Source organism: Calypte anna, chromosome 3 (assembly GCF_003957555.1).
Source record: "Calypte anna isolate BGI_N300 chromosome 3, bCalAnn1_v1.p, whole genome shotgun sequence".
Lineage (NCBI taxonomy): Eukaryota > Metazoa > Chordata > Aves > Apodiformes > Trochilidae > Calypte > Calypte anna.
In genome coordinates this window covers 110,070,832-110,083,774 of record NC_044246.1, presented here as the reverse complement: position 1 = coordinate 110,083,774, position 12,943 = coordinate 110,070,832, and the positions used below count along the sequence as shown (strand labels likewise).

Below are 12,943 nucleotides of genomic sequence, written 5' to 3'. Positions count from 1 at the left end.
AATTAGAAGCATATAATTCTTAGGCTCTCATCTGTCAAATAGGTTCCAAACGTTAAAACAGAACAGGATGTGTCTCAACCACTCAGGTATATTCCAGGTTCTACAATCACTCAGCAACTGAAACCTGAAGGAAACCACCTATTTGACACATATTCTTAGGGCTTTGTAGAATAGCTCAGGAGCTTTATGAAACACCAATACATCACATTTTTATCAATTTGCATATTAACTAAGTTAAATACTTGCAGAAACACAGGAGAGTGGAAAGGAAAAAGCCCTCCTTGTGTCCTCTCTCCTGTAGCTAAGTGACATGGAGGAATGGATTTAACTTCTACCAATAAATAACTAAAGAACTTAATCACTGAGAAAGGAACTGAATTATCCAGAGTGATATAATTATTAGTAAGAAGCTCCTGCTTTAAAAGGAAGAAAACCATCCTGATTGTGAAGTTTTGTCACTGTAGGATAATTCATCCAAGAGATGTGTTTGAAAGCCCTGGCTGAAGCTTAAATCCTAAACTGGACATCACAGTGACATGAGCAGAAACTGTACTACAGCACTAAAACATTTCAGCTACCTGATTAAGATTTTATTTTCTAGAGTCTGATACTTATTTCATAAATTTCCCTTCATTTCATAGTTTTTCTGTCCCTTTTGCTAACAGCACCAGACTGACCAGGTGTTTTATCCTGTTTAAGTATAAATCCTTTAAGTATTTTCCAAAACTTTCCAGTTAGGCAAATGTAACAAGGCCAGAAAAAGGATCCAACCTTGATTTCATCCTATTTTATGCTTACTGCTTGTACTTTTTAAGGACCCTTAGCTATCTCCTCTTTTTCTGGCACCTGCCTTTACAGTGATCACAGACACATAATTTCCACTTCCACAGCTGAGCAGCTTCTGTGCTTATCTTCAGAAATGGAACACAGAAAAAAATCACTCAGTCTGAAATTTAAGTCCACCTCCTGCTTAGAGTATTCTCTCTTTCCACTAAATATATGTTTTTTAAAATTTTACCTTTCAGCCAGGCAGCAGAAATGCCAGGATCCTGTTGTCTTTATTACTGGCATCTATTACTGGCATCTTTAAGGGCACTATCACTAAGGGTACTATAACTAAACGAAGTACCTTAAATTACTATGTCCAGAGAAAAAAAAATGCCAGGAAAAATCGCTTTATGGACAAATAAAAAATATTGAAGCTTTTCACATAGCAAAACCACATTTTCTGAGTTTTGCTTACTAATATACAATTCAATATAGTATATTTATAAACTATAAACATATATTTCTATGCATCTCTGTTTACATCTTGAAAGCCCTGTTTTCCTACAAGTATCCTCTTCCATCTTTCTCTCCCATGTGCAATAAATTTATAAAAAAAGAATGTTGAAGTTAGAGATGAATCAAAATATGTAACAGTATTAATACTGAAAGCCTCAATTTACCAGGCCCTTTTTTCAGACTGAAGGTATAGTTTAAAAATTAAGCAGATGATTGCTCTGCTGAACTGAGGTTTACACGACCTTGAAGTTAAAGTCAGAAAGCTGGAATAATACAAAACCTCAAGGAAGGAAAGAAACACTGAAACCCCAAACTGAAATTCATAAAATGTGTTCAGCTGCCTCAGGCCTGGTGCTTCTGTTTGATTCTGGTAGAGAAATATTTGGAAGCACTGGTGAGTGCACCATCAGGCTCTGTGAATGGGTCTAGTTTGGAGAAAAGGAGAATTTAGGTGATAAAGAAGATTTTCTGGGAACCATGTAGCAGTGTTGTCTTCTGCTGTCTGTAGGAATATCAGAGGCATAAAGGAAAAATCAGCATTATTGCTACAGGGGAGAGAGAGGACAAAGGACGGAAGACCAGAGGATGCTGCTGTGAATGGTATCAAAGATTTATATAACTGACCCTTTACTTTGAGGGGCATGATACATGGACAAGAATAAAACACAAAGTCCCTGTTTAAACACTAGAAGTCCTTTGTCTTTTCTGTGCAATGCCTAGCTCAGCAGGTACCCAAATTTGGGTACAGTTACAGGACTTCATGAACAATAGAACAGGCACCTAGAATGGAAAATAACAGACAATAAGAGATTGTAAAAAAATATTTGGAATCAGTCCTGCTGTTCCCAGGTGACTATTTATTCCTTTCTACCCACGGGAAAGAGCTTACATACTTAATTTGCAAAGTGTCAAGTCAGGTATAGCTTCTATCCAAGCTCAATTCAACATTTAATACACTAACAGTCAATACAAGTCTGTTTAGTGTTAGTGGTAGAAATGGTGATAAACTCTTTAGTAGGGGCAGTAGTGATGGGACAAAGACAAATGGTCTTAAAAGAGGATAGATTAAACTAGATATAAGAAAAAAGAAAAGTTACAATGAGGGTGGTGTACTGGCCCAGAGAGGCTGCAGATGCCCCACACCTGGAAAAGTTTCAATGTCAGGAGGGATTGGGCTCTGAGTAACCTGATTTAGTTGAAGATGTCCTTGCTCACTGGAGGGAGGTTGGATTAGATGACCTCTAAAGGCACCTTCCCACCCAAACTATTCTACGATGCTAAGAAATTATATCTAAAGTGGAGATCCTGCCCAGGAGAAATTAAATTCCATGCAATTTTCTTTAACCAGAGATTAATTCCAACTCAAGCAGTTATATTACATGAGCCTAAGGTTCTCATAATGTTTCATCTAGACAGCTCACATCTTGACCTACAAAGCTGCAGCCTTACACAGCTGCTGCATTTCACATCTGAGCTGGCTCAGCCCCCGCTGTAGGTGAACTGACACACATGGGCTATTTTAGTTCATAAAGCACTTGTAAATCTTTTTGGGAGAAAAAAGAATGAAAGCTCATTTTGAAGGGAAATATAAAAGAACTGTATGGAAAACAATTACAACTTATCTTGCATTCTATAATGGTATAAATAAAGAATATTGTCCAAAGTTTAACAGACTCACAAGACCATGAAACCTGCATCGAGCTGCACTATTATTCTGTGTAATGGCAAGTTAGAAAAAAACCAAATTGTTCTAAAGATTCTTCATTTATCAAATCTGTATTTACCTTTGCATCAGAATGTACATGCTATACAGATGCAATATCTTTACAGAAATTAATATAAATTACTGAAGATGGCCATGTTTATATATTATCTCTTTGTGCAATATCCTCAAACACTTAAGTTAATTTTTTTCCTAGTACCTGCTGTAGAATTTTATTTGCTCACCTTACTCTTGAAATACATATGTAAGTAGCTGTATTACATGTCAGATTACCTTGAACCTGTAACAGAAGTCAGATTCTCATTTACACTAAGGTCTTTTAAGCCTCTCAGGAGGCATGTAAGAACACACACTTCATTTAAAAAGGAATGTATTCTTACTGTTGGATCCTTCTACATCAGTACTACCGCGTGTAAAATGTCTACTGTATGTACTTGAATCTGACCATAAAATTAGAAAAATAGGGAAAAAAAATTGTATAAGGCTTACAAGATCAGGATTACTTTGTTTTGTATGAGAGATTCATATGATTGCAAACTTCACAGCTTAATTATTATCTCCTCGCTAAGAGAGCTAGTAAATTTATTTGTTAAAACAGAGCTTTTTGCATTATTGTATGCAAAAAGCAGTAAGACCAAGATGCACATTTTGTTTAGTACTTCCAGAGTAACATACAGCCAGCCACACAATGGAATAGCAATCCTTCACGGGGTTGTGCAAACTACATTAGCAGAATCATTTCATGCCAGTATCTCCTACCTCAACAGAACCACATCTATACTGCCTGAGCGCCTTACACAGTGCTTGCAACAATTCATGTACTGTGTCGTGTAGTAAGACACTGATGTATGTGCAATCCAAGAATTTTAAATGTCCCCACAGGATATCAAATACTATCCAGACCGATTGTAAATACTTTCCCAGTGCTCTGCAGAAAATGGGCCAGTTCTTTTCAGATCTGCGTAAATGGCATTTTTGTCTTATCTAAAAATCTATGTTCCTGTTTAATAAAATCATCTGGGCAACTTACTGTTTCATCAGGACTGCAAGCTTTTGCCTTCATTAATAAATTCTGTTTGAGCGTTAAGATTATCCCCAGTAGAGGCAGCTGGGAAACTGCAATATAAAGTCAAGCAGCACATTTAATGACCAAGGAACTTCTGGAAACTCAGTCCAAAATGATACATCATTGTGTCAGACGCTCTTAAGGAATATGCAACTTGGTCTCCCTCTTTAGAAACCTGAAACCCCCTGAAACCGCTACCACAAATGGTGAACCTTTCAAATTACTGCCAAGCCACCTGCTTTTCTCCAGGAAACTTCATAAAACTCTCCAAATTAGTAATGTCATTAAGTAAAGCTTATAGAACTGTTGTTATTCTGAAGCAGCATTAGCTGTTTAGTTTAAGGAAACCAATGGGGATTTTTACCATGGAAAGAACTGTCATGTATATCGTATAACCTATCCCAAATGAAATGCTCTGAACCATTCTTAAATACGTTGTTCTTTTACATTTTATTATTTCTGGGAGAAAAGCATACAACCATACTCTCAGAATTAAACTCATATAATGAAGAAGTTCAGTTCAGGAGAAGGTGAGTGAAGGCTCTCGAGCAGTTTATGTGTCTTCAGATGGTATTAAGAGCTACATAAATCAAAAGTCCAATTTTGCATTTTTGAATAGCACTGGAAGAAATAGTGCACAGACTGAGGCAGGAGCCTGATTTCCCCTGATCATTCTCTTTTTTTGAATGGTTCTACACAGAGCGGGTAAGGATGGATTATGGGAATGCCTTCTGTCGAGGAGCCAGCCAAACCTGTACCATCTCATCTTGGAGTAATTTATCCAATAAGATGATTTAGAGGACAGTTCAGTGGCACCATTTTTGGAAGGCAAAAGCAGAGGGGAAGGAATATAAATCAAAGGTGACTGGCAGGTAAAGGATATATGCAGCAATCAGCCAAACCATGTGCACACTGGCACAAATTCAACAAGATCATTTATAAAAATTTTAAGTCAGGAGTACACAAAAGGGGGTCTGGTGCTAACTAAATCCACAGATAGATTACACGCCACTGAAATAAACACTTCCAGATGCTGGCATACAAAAACCTTTTACAGAAAGAAATGTTTTCTTTCATAAATCTGAAAGGAGGAACCTTGGGTTGGGGGCTGGGAGAGAAAGGAACAACATTTCCAAATGGAGATTTTACTTCCTACTAGTTTTATAAAATAATAACTCATATTTTTAAAACTCACATTATTAATATTATAGGATAACAAATAACTACAGACAATAGCTAGAAGTATAGACAAAGACATCATAAGTACATAACTGGCTGATGAAATAAAATGTGTTTGTTTTCTTTCAAAATGAGAAGAAACAATACAAATGTCAATTTGACTTTTTCTACATCACAAACTGAACGTATGACTGAAGGACAAGTTTTCAAATGCCTTTTGACAGAAATACATACATATCATTTTTGAGAGCTGAATAAAAGTGAAATCCTGACCTTAAAAACAGCATAAATTGATTTTTAATATCAATAGGGGCAGTATGTAATATATGGGCCAGTAAATATCAGAGACTTTTTATTTGGTTTGTATGTACCTAATTTCTTTTGGAAACAGCATTCAGAATTTTGTATCACTCAAGTGCTTTAGAAAAATTTAGAGGTCAACAAACCCACATTGTGTATATTGAAGATTCTATTCCAAAACTACTTCTCTACTATATTGGTCTGAAATACGCAAAAAGAAATGGTTTTCAGTTAAGAAGACTAAATTGCAGAACAAATGTGAATTGAATTTTTCTTGAAGTTTAAGGCATCTAAAACAAACTCACTTTTAAAAAATCTTCTGTTTGTCTGCACAAATATCATACTAACACACTATCCTTTGTAAAAGTTACCTTCACTTCTACATCCACAATCTGCTGTTCTAGTCTCACACAGGCTCAACATTGCCAGGTCCTCAGCTACTCTTACAGAAATTTTGTTTTCTAGAAGATATCAGTAGAGTCACTATCACTGCTAAAATGAAATTCCTAATTGCAAAATTCAGTATTTTCTTTCAACAGAAAATGATTTAGTACTTGCATAAAAGCTGAGTTCAATCAGGATCAATAATGAGCACTTTTAAAATATTCAAAGTGAATGTCTTGACTTCATATATATTTGTAATTTGACTTATAATTTGATTGTGAAACTCTGTTGTTTTCATATACATTTAACCCGCTGAGGTCTACATGGAAAACTTAAGTTTATTATTTAAGAACCTATAGGAGTATAGGCAGGGCTGTATAAGGCCCAAATAATGTAGAGTCCCTGCCAAAAAGCATTTTCTGGTGTGCAGGGAATGTCAGAAGCAATATCACAACCAGGGTTTTGTAAATATTCATTGTTTTATAATGCTTAGGCAATTTTATGGGACTGAAATTTTTAACAAGAGAAGGTTTAGTCTAGAAAGCCTTTTCATACTGAAATTACCTGGGAGCCTGAAGGAGCAAATCTCCCCCCAAAATAAATACCTGAACAAAAGTTGTATACACCCTCTGTTCATTCAACAGCTGAACAATGGCTGTTGTCTCCCACAGGTCTCTGCAGTATTACAATTTAGGTTTATTAAATCAGTTTCTCTAGAACTAACCATCTAAAACATTTCATGTCAGTGCTGGCTAGAAAGGCAAAGAATGTGTTTTGGACACATTTTAAAATTCTTTTTGCCTGTAGTCTACCCAAAACTGTAGCTGACCCCTTTGTTTTTCATTTCAGTTTAGAGGGTGCTAGCTGTATTTTTTACTAAAGTTGCTCTCTCACAACCAAAAGTCTTACAAACTGTTCATGTACTACTTAAAACTCTTTATGTCAAGGTTTCAATTAATCACTATATATTGATCAAAGAATAAATATTTTTTAAAGAATTGCTGTTTGTTACTCCAGCCATTAAAACCAAAATTAATTTATTTAGAAAAAAATGCTTGCATTCTTGATAAGAATTACACAACTAACATTCTTGTGAACACTATTCCATATTGAATATTATTTAGAATTATATTCAGATGAATATTAGGATTATACCTATAGGCCCAGTCAAGACTGCAAATAACTTTTACTATGTGCTTTACAGTGATAGGCTTTTTAGATTAATCTAAACCTAACAAGTTATTACATTATTTTCATTTTTTTTCCCGGTCTGTAGAAAGATCAAGCTTGTTAGAATTTGTATTGGTATTAATTTTGATCCCACTTAAACCCTGAATCCTACTGAGATCAATAATGCTGCCACGTTGAAAAATTATAAAGAGTCCAGAACTAAAGTTTCCTGGAGAAGGAGGTATGTGCCCAGGCCATGCTAGAAGATATGGTAATTTGCTCTTTCTCAAAAGTACTTTCCACTGACTTCTCAATGAAATCCAGTATATTCCTTACATATAAGAGAAGCAAACTTCTTACTCTCTTAACTCTCAGCTGCACTTCAATGTGTCCAATAGGCCGCCCACTCTAATCATGTGGCTTTACTGGGTTTTCATCCTAATATCATTGCATTTGAGATCCTGGGAGACACTGAGGTGATGTTTAAGGACTGGGCATTCACAGTTATTTGGTTCCTTAACTATCTAAATGAATAATAAGACAAAGAGCATGTAGAAAGTATAGTTACAAATAGATGTTATATAAAGCTGTCTTTCTATAACATCTAGTACTAGTTTAATATTCAAATATAAATTAATCTCTCATTATAAAAACTCTGTCAAATCTATATAAGCAAATGTCCCATTTTCCTTAAACAAGGAAGGAATATTCAGCCTGCAATGAATTAATACACAGAAAATGTCTCCCTTCCTTAAGTTAAATACATGGAGAAGTAGATTCAGGTACAGCACATGGAACTGAATCATCCCACATGATGAAAAGTTACATATTTCGCATTAGTCTCTTGCAATTTTATTATGACACTAATTTTTAAAGCAATCATTTTATTTCTCTGCTCCTTGAAAGTTTGGACCATGCTTTAAAATAGGTAATACTGAGTTCCACCCAACACTGCTAGTAGAGAATATATGGATAAAACATATGTCTAGACTACCTTAGACATGATACAACACAGAGGAATTTAAAATACACTTGCTGCTTTCCATTGTGGCTTGCACATGGAGACAAAACCTAAATGTTCTAATTAGGTCAGTCGTTTTGACATAGTCATTAAGGTCAAAATAAATGCAAATGGATCATTTTCACTAGTTTAATGTTAGTTCTCATTTACCATATGATTATAAAACTTTCAAAGTGCTCTTTTTATCCAAACCAACATCCATCAAGTGCTGCTAAAGAATAAATTACACAGCTTAACTCTTCTTCCAAAATTGCCTTATTAGGAACACTTACAACCAAATCAGATGGAAGAGAGGGACAATCATGATGAAAAAGCAAAAACTTAAAGATGTCAGTAACTGTGAAGATTTGTGCTGTACGAATACATATTAACCATCTTAAGAAACTAATCCCAAAAGAATATGTATTTTCTTGATAAAATATCCTATATTTGCTTTTTAAATGGAAATAAAATTTAAATTATATCTATTTGACTGAGTTTTTTAGTACCAAAAGATAATTTTTTTGTTTTCATAGGGTCTAGAAGGGATGACTTATGAGGAGTGGCTGAGATCACTTCAATTGTTCAGACTGGAGAAAAGGATGCTGGGGGGGTGACCTCACTGCAATCTATGGCTTCCTTATGAGGGAAGGAGATGGGCCTGGTTCTAATTTCTTCACTCCTGTGACCAAAGATAGGACTCAGAGAAATGGTAGGAAGCTGAATCAGGGGAGATTTAGGTCAGCTATTAGGAAAAAAATTTTCACCAGGGCAGTGGTCACAGCACCAAACCTGCCTGAGTTCAAGAAGTATTTGCATAATGCTCTCAGGCACATGGTGTGATTCTTGGGGTGCCCTATGCAGGGACAGGAGTTGGACTTGGATGATTCTAATGGGTCCCTTCCAACTCATCAGATTCTATGATTCAGTGAAAACTTGTACTTTCATTCAGGTTTTCTATTTTAGAAGTAACAAAGTAGTTTGATTAAAAAAAAAAAAGTTTGACAAAATAGAAGTTATATCATTTCCTTCAGAAATCTGGTCACTTGGAAAGAAAGCATGTGCTCAACTGGCAACTAAAACTGAAAAGATTCATCTCAGTTCCATCAAGGGTCAGCCAGTCAAAACTAGCAAGATTCAGTGAAACAAGCATTAAAACATGAATTAAATCAGTACAACTCAGCAATTGTTGGCTTCCAGCATGTATGCCTCAAACTGCAGCAGAATGCAAAATTAGAGGCTTACAGCTCTAGAGAACATTTTGTATATAGGTCAGCCTAGGTCAATTAGTTCTCAAAGCTGAAAGAATGAAGCTGGCAGGAGTCATAGCAGCATTAAAATCCTGAATTTTATGGTGGAGAACCTAGAAACTGTGGAATCACCATACTGGACAGAGCTTAAAATTCCTTTTTATGTACAGAGACACCTGGAATCAGAGAACATCCCTTATAGAATCACAGAATGTCAGAATGGTTTAGATTGAAAGGGACCTTAAAGATAATCTCGTTTCAATCCCCTGCCATGGGATTGCACTAGACCAGGTTGCTCCAAGCCCCATCCAAATTCGCCCTCAACACTTCCAGGAAGAGGGGTAGCAACAAATTTTCTGGGCAACCTGTTCCAGTGTCTCACCACTCCCAGAGGAAAGAATTACTTCCTAATATATAATCTAAATTTACCATATTTCAGTTTAAAGCCATTTCCCATAATCATTATCCCATAAAATGGTTTGATTTATCACTACCAGAACCAGTCGGCACATCCAGCCAGCTGGCACATCAGTCCATGAGCCATGGGTTCTAGGGGGAATTCTGCATAGCAAGGTAGTACAAAACCTTGATATAAGGTTAGACAGAAGTCTAAGCTATTCTTTATGGTGTCTGAGGAAAAAACTGTATCAGAAAGATCTAAATCCTTCCCTGATCTCTTTGAAGACACTAGAAGGGATATTTCTCTATATATATTTTTATAAATATTTATATGAAGTATTTATAAAAATATACATATTTTTATGGATAAAGCTGACTGGTAGCTGTCAAGGGCCTGCTGTATTCAGAAAGTTAGTATTTGAACCCAAATTGCTAGGAGGTGAGTTTTCTAAGTGGAAGAAAGAACCACAACAGTTGTGTGTTTTCCTACAGAAGGATGGGTGATGCCGAAGAACAACCACCAACTGCACCCCAGTGTTGGTCATGGAAAGTCTTTCACCTTTTTAAAAAGACAGACCTGAAGAATGAAAAAGGCTACTGAAACAAGTAGATAAATCTGTATTCACCTATTTTAATCTTTTGGAGCAGTAGTGTCCAAGAAAGAGAGCTAAGCAATAACAACCCTAACACTGAGAACAACTTGGTGCTCATCAGGAAAACTGAGATAATTTGTTATCCTGAATCCCATGTGAAGCCCTGGAACATCAGGTAAAATCTACGTCAGTTTTCCCTGAGAAATGTACCTGAGAAGGATCCTGAACATGAACATCATGTAGATGAAATGTAGATTAATTTCCTCCAAATTCAGAATCATTTCCCTTGTTTAAAATCCCTCCAAAAATGGGCAATTTCTTCCTGATTTTCAGGAGTTCAGCTCTAGTTTGGAGGGTTTTGTTTGCTTTTTTTTTTTTTCTCTTCTAATGATTTCTTTGACATTCATTCTTTCCTACATGTAGATATTCTGAGTAAAGCAAGGGTATATTCCACACAGAAAAGATCAGAAGAAAATTACCCAAATTATACCACTGAAGACAGATTACTTTCACATATTTATCATCTGAGAAAATGAAATAAAGAATTTGTTTGGCTCCTCTGAACAATGGATTTGCAATTTGCATAGAAATGTGATGGCGAAACCTCATAACCCATCAGTGTTTTACCACAAGCTCAGTTCTATTACATTTTAGTGGAGGTTCAAAGTTGTCTGAAGAAACCATTCCCTTCTTTGTCCAACTGTAAATGTGTCACTTGAGAGTTCAGCTTCCAATAGAAGCAGTATCTGATGCACAACTAATTTTAGAATATAAATTACTCTTCACCATACTGGAATACATGTAATTTAAAATAACTGTAAACCTAAACTTTGCGAAAACAGAAAATTCAAGCACTAACAAAAAAGCATAATTTGTAATTGAAAGAAAATAATATTTAAAAGAAAAAAAAAAAAACAACACAACTTTTTTGTCTTTCCAAAAGGGGACAGAAATTACTAAGTTTTATTTCCCAAGAGAATTATGCCACTTTTATAAAGAAAATTACAGTCACCACAAATTGCTCTCAACAATTCCAAAGCTTCTTCATTTGACCACTTGAAAATCAAAGTTCTTTAAGATTATAAATATAACTTTTTATAACTCTGTTATTACGTACTGTGAATGGAGAAAGGGGGCCAATCTTGTGGCTATAGCGTCGAATGGCCTCTCTGATGTGGCTGGGCTGGATGGCATCACTTTGAGCCTCTATACCACAGGCTGCAGTGCTCTGCAACAGAAAAACACATAAATTGTTACTAAATCAAAAACACAACAGACCTACAGTGCATAAAGTATGAAAATAAACCTTTATAAAATGGACCAATTTTTTTTTCCTGAGTATACACATCATTGCTGCCACACAGGGCTTTAGAGGAAAAAAAAAAGCTATTAACAAATCAAAGAGGACTTTTACATGAACTTTGCTTAAGAGACCCAAAGAACACCATATTTGTCCTCTTAAATCTTTCACCTACTGCTGCTGTATGTTGCAATTGAAAAGAGCAGAAAATGTTCAAACTGAAATGAAAGAGTCATATAAGTCACACTGCAACAACCACAGAAACTATTTTTAAAACATTTCAGGCTCTCATTATGATGTCAAGGGGTGGGGAAAATATTGAAAAAGTACCCAAGCAGAAGGCAATTTGACACCAAAATCACTGTTAACTAATATCATACTGAAATCTGAAGATGAAACACATGACATAAGGGTGTTAGAGGGATGTTAGAGATATTTTAATTACCTCAGGCAGGAATGTTTTCAAATTTGAAATTACTTTTTGGTTAAGAACCCTAAATAGGAAAATAAGAATTCACAGCTACTAGTCCATTGATTTTACAAAACATATCCCCAGGATTTTAAAATAAAAGAGTTACTCTTGTCTCCTTGACAGTCAAAGTGAATGTTGGCCTAGGCTCCATCTAGACATGGCTGCTTGTTAGAATTCAGTCAACTTATCAGGATGATGACTGCTCAGTAATTAATTCATGAAACAGTGTTAGTGGATGTATTAAGTATGACAAAAAACTATACACTGAACTATACACCTTAATGCACATATCTACATAGTCCCCTCATGCATTGACACTATATAGTAGTGCTTTCAAACTTGGAATATTTTTTACACAATGTTTTATTTTCCAAAGTGCTGAGTCCACTGAAGCCTGTGGGTATACACAGAATTATTCATACTGCAATGGCAGATTCTTCCCTTGCCCATGGACGTTTATCAAGGGAACATGAAACTCAAATATTTTCAGCTGGACTGGGCCTTCATGGTCTAAAAGCAACATTCTTCAACAAGTAAATTCCTTTGGCTCTATGCCTCAGTTATATACCTAAAGAGACTGGATAACCTATGGGAATATTTCATTAAAACAGCACTTTTTAGAATAGAATTATTTTAAAAGGCATTAAAATGAACTCACACCAGTAGTGAAATGCAATATATCCAAAACTAATTCTCCAGCTAATTCTTGTTTCTAGGAATTATAATATAAATTAGCCAGAGAAACAAAATATAAAAACATGGAATATAAAAAGGGAGAGGAAAAAGGAAAAGCTTTCAGAGAGGCTTTTAGAATTCACTCAAG

At 35.5% G+C, this 12,943-nt stretch overlaps 1 protein-coding gene across 5 annotated transcripts in view; it reads right to left on the bottom strand.

Annotated features, from left to right (window-relative positions):
• Nucleotides 1-12,943, bottom strand: part of SUPT3H (SPT3 homolog, SAGA and STAGA complex component) — a 266,847-nt gene that overhangs the window by 39,792 nt on the left and 214,112 nt on the right. For all 5 annotated transcript variants that reach the window (XM_030448348.1, XM_030448350.1, XM_030448345.1 and 2 more), the window contains exon 12: nt 11,466-11,576. In XM_030448348.1, coding sequence (XP_030304208.1) covers nt 11,466-11,576 — 111 coding nt within the window. The remainder of the gene's footprint in view (nt 1-11,465; nt 11,577-12,943) is intronic.